This window comes from Schistocerca cancellata, chromosome 1 (assembly GCF_023864275.1).
Source record: "Schistocerca cancellata isolate TAMUIC-IGC-003103 chromosome 1, iqSchCanc2.1, whole genome shotgun sequence".
NCBI classification, from domain to species: Eukaryota; Metazoa; Arthropoda; class Insecta; order Orthoptera; family Acrididae; genus Schistocerca; species Schistocerca cancellata.
The window spans coordinates 926,032,585-926,042,229 of record NC_064626.1 but is presented as its reverse complement, the minus strand read 5'-3'; the positions used below and the strand labels follow the sequence as shown (position 1 = coordinate 926,042,229).

Here is a 9,645-nt window from a genome sequence, read left to right as displayed (position 1 = left end):
TGTTCACGATTTGCGTTGTAAGAATAGACTTGTCGTGTCCAGTTATTATTTCTGTCATGGCGGAATTGTGATGGATGCGACCTGTAATTGTTGTGTTCCAGTTTTCGCGTTCCGCAATTGTCAGCGTCAATTTCTAATTCTTGTAAAAGTCCCTGAAAAGCTTCATGGTCGTCTTTGCAACGTCCTGCCAAAATAATATGTCGTAAATGTTCAGGTAATTTGATTAAGCAAATGCGGATGAATTCTGAGGGGCTGTATGGATTTGACAGGTACTGATTCTTGTGCAACATGTCTTCAAAATGTTTCACAAGACTGGAAAATTCAGATTGTTCGAAATGTTTCATCATTATGATGCTATGTTTTACTCGGTCTTGTGTAGCTTGAGACCAGTATGCTGAGAGGAAGGCACCGTGACAGTCGTGAATGCCCAATCGCATTCTTACAGCTGGTTCATTCTCTAAATAGCCACACATAAATTCTAATCTGTGCTCTAATGACCAGTTGGGAGAAAAATAATGAGAGAATTGATGAAGCCACGCTTGTGGATGAATGCTGTTGCCGGAATTCTTAAATGTTTTGAATTTACGTGTAGTAATAAACAGCTTATAGTCAAAATCATCATGTCGGCAAGTCGCATATCGGTCACTGTTACTTCGTTTCGGCGGTTCCATCTCAAAATTCGGTGTACCTTGCAAATTTCTTTCATAATTTCCGAAGTGCCTCGTGTTATTATTTTGTGGCTGTTCCATATTTCTATGTCCCTCTTCCTGTATTGGAGCGCGAGTGTCCTCTGAAATATGTAATTCTTGTATTACCAGCGTCAACTGATCTTGTACTTCCCGGATTTCTCTTTTGTACTGTGTATTGATTTGATTTTGATTTTGTTTGAATTTTCTATTTTGTTCATACTCTTCTGTTCAGTGAAGGCTACGGGTCTTGTGTCATTCAGATCATCATCTACCTTTGTAGATAAGTTAGTGAACTGATCCGAAAGTTCGGCTACTTTCTCCGACAGTGAACAGTTTCCTCGGTGTGTTTTTCTGAACCAAGTTTCAGAGTGTCCATTTGTGTTGAAATCTTATCTACTGTGTCCTTTAAGTTTTCCTGAGTTTTGCAAGTTGCGTAACCGAATCGGTAGATGCAACTGAGTCAATTTTAGCTTGCAAGGTGTCATGATTTTCATGAACAATAGTTTGCAGTTCTTTTATGGCTGCTTCGTGATTCTATAATGCATTTTCATGCCGCAAAAAAATAGGTTGAAAATGCTCACAAATTTATGTTTTTACGTCATTACAGCCTTTTTGACATTTTGATTCAATGTTATGTAACTCAGTAGTTAAATCTTCACGTGTTTGTTCAAGTGTGGTGTCTAACTTCCGAAGATTTTGTTCCATTGTGTCTAACTTTTGAAGCTTTTGGTGTGTTTGTCTCTGATTTTGTTCCATTGTGTCTAACTTTTGAAGCTTTTGCTGTGTTTGTCTCTGATTTTGTTCCATTGTGTCTAACTTTTGAAGCTTTTGCTGTGTTTGTCTCTGATTTTGTTCCATGTGTTGCATTAATTGCAATAATAATGTATTAGTGTCTGGAATCTGTTTCTCTATGCTTTTTGGCAGTGCATTTTCACCGGCAAAATTCACATTTTGACAAGCAGAAAATGTGTCTTGACTCATTTGAGAAAACGGTGAGGACCCAAAACCTGAGTCAACAGTATTTGCAATATTTTGTTCTGTCATTTCGGATTCCTGAGGCGAGCTGTTGCCGACCGATCGATCGATAATGCTTCCCTGTTCACTACTTGTTTCATTGTCTACACCATTATTTGCCGCCCGCTCCATTTCCCTATGCACGATTACCAAATTACTACTTCGAATGTCTGTTAATTCATTACACAGTGGTGCTGATAAGCTATGCTCGTCGTCACCATTATTTCTCAGTTTACTTTGGAGCCTAGTGTTACGTTTTTCACACGCCATTATTGTCACAATATTTCACACGATAACACAGAAAAGCACAATTTGAAGAGCAAAAATAAGAGAACACATTAACATTGCAAGCGCAGCTGCGTAATACTTGGTGCAAATCTACATGCATGCTACAACTGTTTTACTGGACAACAATGAAAGACTGCAACTACAAAGGAGATTCTCCCTACAATTACGCGCTAGCAATAAACAAAAGCTACACTAATTACACAAACTACAAGAAAAAATCAGAAGATTCCAGTGAGGTATCCTCGGCTAAGGGTCGACATATGAAACGTCCCCTTAGAAAAATTATTGAATTACTGTGCTGATAAATCTCTTACATTATTTGATTTTCAAACAGCTGAGCAAAACTGAACGTACTCAGACATTTCGCTCCTTACCTATTCTGATCAACACTAAACTGACACACAATATTTTTAGCGCAATGCAATCTGACTTTCAATAATCCCTACAAAAGAATGGCCCTGACTAACATTAACCTATACCTTTCACAAATCACTTACCTCACAAAAATCTTCGTTACTCGAACTACTGCAATACAGCGAGCGCCAATACTGCCAGCTAAATAAAAGATTTTAACTACTGAAGTCACTAACTACTGAGAGGCATAGTTAGCAAATGAAAGATTTGATAGAGAACAAACAATGTATTTACCTTAATAGTGTTCAAAAGTCATAATATATATAGTAGTTGATGACATCCATTCTTACAAACGTACTGTTTCTGATGGACACACGTCCAGATCATCCGCTCTCAAAACTCCGCCATCTCACTTCCCACATCCACCACTGCTGGCGGCTCACCTCCAACTGCGGAACGCTACGCGCTGTTCACATCCAGCTGCCCTACGCTACAATGGCAGACAACAATGCAAACTAGCCACAGACTGCACACAGCACAGCCAGTGATTTTCATACAGAGCACTACGTGGCGTTAGAAATAAGAAATCCTAAACAGCCTACTTACACACTGAAGTTTGTACCATCGAATGTTCGCAGCAACCATAAGCGGAGCACTTCATAAAAAGAATTAAGTCGAGGACTTCGAAGTATTTTTCATCAGCCCCAATAATATCTGCGTCTTAGCCAATTGTCCTGCTTTGTTCCTTGTGTGTGCATCACTAAATATATGTTGATGAAGTCGGATTTCATAAGCACCCGATCTACTTTCTGTACGCTCGACATAGAACAATTTCTCCGTCAGCAGTGAAAGGAGCATCGTCAGTAGTAACCAAGAATCTCAATTAACTGAAAATTTTGATGCAGCCGGGGACATCATGAACATAAACAGATGTTAACTGTTAAGAAGTACTATGTGATCAACTTTTATATGCGCACACGCTACGTACTTCTGAATCAATAGAAGTAGCTAGTAGTCGAAAAACTTCAGACTGCTAGTTTTACGTTTGTCCCACTGTCAACCTAAATCATGGCTTCCCGAACTCCGGGAACAGGTGCTCCGCAAAAACAGTTAATAACACGGCGTCTGTTTTTGTCGACATTTTGACGATACTAATTACTTTTTAAATTTTTACTACGATTTATTTGTTATTAGTTATGGTTCAGAATGGACATAATCACTGAATAAAACAAGTTTCTCTCAATTTAAAAAAATTATTAACTTTCAAAATAACCAAGGTGATCCACCAAAGTACCAGGACTCTCCAACTGTTCCTTCAGAAGAAAAGTTGGGAACCCCTGATCTACATAGCACACGAAGCTCCTTACTACACACAATAATGATTGCTGCAACGTTATTGTTATATTACCTGCTTTCCTCTTGACACTGAAATTCCGACTTTTAGAAAATAAAGAAAAAGCATTTACCTCATAATCTAGCTCAAAGTGTAGCTAACCTCATTTTATTGCACTAGAACGTGATTGTTACAGATAATTCACTTCGTGCGTTCAACTTTTGTGTTAAGTCGGATTCAGATATTTATCTAATGGATCGGCCTACTGAGGGTTTGGGGAAATATGAAGTACAGTAAAAAGTAGCAATAGGTAATATTACGTATCATGAAGTTAAACTATGCAAAAACATGTAACTTCTTTGAAATGTGTAAAAATTTGCGATGAAATGAAACACATCGATGTTGCAATGTAATTCGTGAAAATCTACACTTTTCAGGTACATAGGAGCGACGGCGAAAAACGTATGATTACATAATAACCCGGGTTCTACTCATTAACAACAGGAGGCATACGGAAATACGTGACTGCTATCTAGGTGTGTTTCCTGTCAGCACTGTAGAAATGGTTTCCGGCAAGCGGGTCAACACGCAAACTGCTCTGGCGAGGACGATATAGGGCTGTAGCGACTGGCGGCATATCTGTTCGACAGCTCGCGGCCGATGAGATGGGAGCACAGTATGGCAGCTGGAAGGTTCTTGGCGCAGTCGCGCTGTGCGCAGTCCTTGGAGTAGTGAGTGTGAGTACCTCTCTAGCCGCATATGTGGGTAGATTGTAAAGGCGTACGAATTTCTACGACGGAACGAGACTTTTGGCTAAACCGCACCATTAGTCTTATCACAATTCTTGTACAGTGCTCGTTGAAAGACTGAAATTGACTTCATGTTATTCTTAATTATTAGATCCTAGATAGAGGAAAACGAGTTTTTGAGGTTATTTAAAATTTATATAAGTGGCTCCAGAATTGCGCACAGGACAATAGAATCGTGCTAGGTTCATGTGGATTACGCACTGTAATACACAATAATATTTATTTTTGGATTAGTGAGTTTAAATGTGATAGTCTTTGTATAGTACTGGCAAAGCGCCGGTACTTGGGACCAACACAAGAACCTTTTGAAAAATTCGTTTGATGCTTATCTAAAATCGCCGAACGAATGTGTTCAAGACGCTAGGCTTCTCAAGTAAATGAGTGCGCGTACATTCGTGGTTAAAAGTTAAACAAGAAAAAGCCCTTTTGAAGCGTGGTTTCGTGACTGTTAGTTTTGACCAACAAATAATGTGGAAGGGTAACCTAACGAAGAATGTGCCAGTGTTAGGCACGAAACGAAGGATGTTTGCATCCACTTGTAACTGTGAATGCATCTTGGATTCATAATCGTATTCTTGACTTCAAGCAACAATCAAAACTGTAAACACATATTTAAAAGAGTTTACCGCTGCGAAGTAGGTTTTTATCAAACTGCAAGTGAAAGTTCCGTCAGGGTGGTGTAATGTTATGTGAGACTCACTGCCCTTTTTTAAAAAAATAATTTATGCCTGGTTTTATTATGAGAATCTCAGTAATGTATGTTAATACAGTAAATGTAAATTTGATTCAAAAAGTTCTTGAAGTGAAGTGACTCGCAGCTGGACAGCAAGAAACTCTTTAGCGCGCCATCCCCGCAACGAAAGTAGTTGTTATTCTTTGAGTATGGACTCAAAACAAAAAAACTGATTTATTTTAAAAGAAGAGGACAGTTAACCTGTATCTTGTGGAAAGAGGACGTGTTGCTAGGCCGTCGCTCAGAAGGTATTATTACATTTAATGAAAATTGCTGTTTCAGTGATAAAAACAGAGTAATGTATGTGTAACAGTTGCCAAACATTCGTGTATACAAATTTTCTGGAAGTGAAGAATAGAAATATCTTGTTTTTGGAAAAGGAAGTGAACTTCATTGTCGTTACCGGCTATGAATCGACAGAATTGTAAGTGTACAAAGTTCACTAAATTACGGGAAAGGAAATGCATTCTCTATAGTTTTCATTCAATACGTAACAACCTCTCATAATTTCTTAATTGGAGTAAATGGATTATGTTCTTGTATAATAGTATGGTGCTGAACTCCACTGATCAATTTTGATGCAGCAGGACGTGTAGTCTGACGGAAGTTTGCGTGCCAAGCAACCTCCTTTTCTCACGAAAAGCAGATTGTTTTTTGATCTTATATTCTTACAACAGTGGTTCCTTAGGTATGAAAAGCTACGAAAACTTGGGCTCAAAGCTATCCGCAATACGGCCAAGTAACCAACAGAGCCGTATTTTAAACCCTAAAGAACAATAACTTCCTCCAAATTATAATACGTCACCAACTGGTTCAGAAGTTGATCATTTAAGGAGGCAACAGCCAGCAGCAGTTACGACGTAAAGTAAAGTCTCAATCAAAAATCCATCTCTCTCTCTCCAGACACGTATATAAATATTCATATTATTAAGATAAAAGTCATTTTATATTGGCGCCCGAATTTCTAATGTTTACAGTGTGGAAAGATTACTTTCTCATTTGGCTAATAGTCCACTGAGTTTCCAATGTTTTCATTCCGTCCGCAAAATAAGTTTTTTCAATACGCAAGTAAAATTTTTGTCAAACTCTGCAAACATCATTTGCTCGGTTGACTCTAATTTCTTCTCACAGAGCGAAATTTTAAATTTGAAAAACAGGAGGAATTCATTTGGAGGTTAATCTGGACAATGTGATGAACTACGAACGAATTCATTCCCATTGTGTGGGACTTTATCACAATCGTATAGCATCTTTTTGAAAGCTGTTATGATGATTTTTCATTCAAATCGAGTTTCAGGCGATGCAGCATGAAATGTAACAGGCCTCTTTCACGATGCTGCACTTTTACAAATACTCTACGAGTATTATTCCCTTGGGTTCCCAAAATTCTATGGGCATGTCATCATCTACTAACAAAACGGATTTATTCCCTTCGACACAGTCTTAGGGAACTTCGCCCGTTGTTTTGACTGTTCTTTGAATTTGGTGTGCAACGATACGTTAGCATTTCATCCAAAGTTAGAAGTAGAAGCAGAAACATTGAGTGCAGTGAAATATCGCTGAATACTGGGTAATTTTTTTTAAGTGTCAGCAATTGCTGCATATACTGAGTACATATCTTTCATTTCCAGTTGTTCGTGAATGGTACTGTGTACTCGTACTCAATTACCTCGCGCACGACTGGTTATTTCGCACCGTGATATCATGAACTTATTCAGTGATTTTTCATCATGCTGTCGTCAACTGACGTGTCCCAGCATTTTTCTGCGTTCCGTGCCTCAGTCGGTAAAAAACAAACCTTTACGGGATCACTTTGTTATCCGTCTGTATGTCTGTCCAACTGTTAGGACACCTGTTTCCGAGGGACGTGCAGACGTATCAAGTCCAAAATTATGTCGCATACTAGGGTCTACAGTCCCTCGACGGCGTAAAACATTTAAGCTTATAAGTCATTGTAGTCTAAAGATACGGCAATTCATGTCACATACACTCCTGGAAATTGAAATAAGAACACCGTGAAATCATTGTCCCAGGAAGGGGAAACTTTATTGACACATTCCTGGGGTCAGATACATCACATGATCACACTGACAGAACCACAGGCACATAGACACAGGCAACAGAGCATGCACAATGTCGGCACTAGTACAGTGTATATCCACCTTTCGCAGCAATGCAGGCTGCTATTCTCCCATGGAGACGATCGTAGAGATGCTGGATGTAGTCCTGTGGAAAGGCTTGCCATGCCATTTCCACCTGGCGCCTCAGTTGGACCAGCGTTCGTGCTGGACGTGCAGACCGCGTGAGACGACGCTTCATCCAGTCCGAAACATGCTCAATGGGGGACAGATCCGGAGATCTTGCTGGCCAGGGTAGTTGACTTACACCTTCTAGAGCACGTTGGGTGGCACGGGATACATGCAGACGTGCATTGTCCTGTTGGAACAGCAAGTTCCCTTGCCGGTCTAGGAATGGTAGAACGATGGGTTCGATGACGGTTTGGATGTACCGTGCACTATTCAGTGTCCCCTCGACGATCACCAGTGGTGTACGGCCAGTGTAGGAGATCGCTCCCCACACCATGACGCTGGGTGTTGGCCCTGTGTGCCTCGGTCGTATGCAGTCCTGATTGTGGCGCTCACCTGCACGGCGCCAAACACGCATACGACCATCATTGGCACCAAGGCAGAAGCGACTCTCATCGCTGAAGACGATACGTCTCCATTCGTCCCTCCATTCACGCCTGTCGCGACACCACTGGAGGCGGGCTGCACGATGTTGGGGCGTGAGCGGAAGACGGCCTAACGGTGTGCGGAACCGTAGTCCAGCTTCATGGAGACGGTTGCGAATGGTCCTCGCCGATACCCCAGGAGCAACAGTGTCCCTAATTTGCTGGGAAGTGGCGGTGCGGTCCCCTACGGCACTGCGTAGGATCCTACGGTCTTGGCGTGCATCCGTGCGTCGCTGCGGTCCGGTCCAAGGTCGACGGGCACGTGCACCTTCCGCCGACCACTGGCGACAACATCGATGTACTGTGGAGACCTCACGCCCCATGTGTTGAGCAATTCGGCGGTACGTCCACCCGGCCTCCCGCATGCCCACTATACGCCCTCGCTCAAAGTCCGTCAACTGCACATACGGTTCACGTCCACGCTGTCGCGGCATGCTACCAGTGTTAAAGACTGCGATGGAGCTCCGTATGCCACGGCAAACTGGCTGACACTGACGGCGGCGGTGCACAAATGCTGCGCAGCTAGCGCCATTCGACGGCCAACACCGCGGTTCCTGGTGTGTCCGCTGTGCCGTGCGTGTGATCATTGCTTGTACAGCCCTCTCGCAGTGTCCGGAGCAAGTATGGTGGGTCTGACACACCGGTGTCAATCTGTTCTTTTTTCCATTTCCAGGAGTGTATTTGGACACTCTCAAATGCATTCATCAAAACCTATTGGGCACTTCCCGTTGATCCAGAATCATGAAATTTTTAGAATGCACATAAAGGTAAAAATTCGAAAATTGATAATTTATAATTATAATTACAGACGAATGGAAAAACTGGTAGAAACCGACCTCGGGGAAGATCAGTTTGGATTCCGCAGAAATGTTGGAACACGTGAGGCAATACTGAAGCTACGACTTATCTTAGGTGATAGATTAAGGAAAGGCAAACCTACGTTTCTAGCAATTGTAGACTTAGAGAAAGCTTTTGACAATGTTGACTGGAACACTCTCTTTCAAATTCTAAAGGTGGCAGGGGTAAAATAAAGGGAGCGAAAGGTTATTTACAATTTGTACAGAAACCAGATGGCAGTTATAAGAGTCGAGGGGCATGAAAGAGAGCAGTGGTTGGGAAGGAAGTGAGACAGGGTTGTAGCCTATCCCTGATGTTATTCAGTCTGTATATATAGCAAGCAGTAAAGGAAACAAAAGAAAAATTCGGAGTAGGAATTAAAATCCATGGAGAAAAAATAAAAACTTTGAGGTTCGCCGATGACACTGTAAATCTGTCAGAGACAGCAAAGGACCTGAAAGAGCAGCTGAACGGAATGGACAGTGTTTTGAAAGGAGGATATAAGATGAACATCAACAAAAGCAAAACGAAGATAACGGAATGTAGTCGCATTACATCAGGTGATGGTGTGGAAGGTAGACTAGAAAATGAGACACTTAAAGCAGCAGATGAATTTTGCTATTTGGGGAGCAAAATAACTGATGATGGTCGAAGTAGAGAGTATATAAAGTAGACTGGCAATGGCAAGGAAAGCGTTTCTGAAGAAGACAAGTTTATTAACATCGAGTATAGATTTAAATGGCAGTAAGTCTGTTATTGAAATATTTGTATGGAGTGTAGCCTTGTATGGAAGTGAAACATGGACGATAAATAGTTTAGACAGGAAGAGAATAGAAGTTTTCGAAATGTGGTGCTAC

General features: G+C 41.3%; 1 protein-coding gene across 1 annotated transcript in view; it reads left to right on the top strand.

The window, feature by feature from the left end:
* The first annotated feature begins 4,267 nt into the window (after positions 1–4,267).
* The window catches only part of LOC126162663 (uncharacterized), a 39,403-nt gene continuing 34,025 nt past the window's right edge, over positions 4,268–9,645 (top strand). The window contains exon 1 of the mRNA XM_049919311.1: positions 4,268–4,415. Within this exon, the coding sequence (XP_049775268.1) occupies positions 4,344–4,415 (72 nt within the window). The 5' untranslated portion in view covers positions 4,268–4,343. The remainder of the gene's footprint in view (positions 4,416–9,645) is intronic.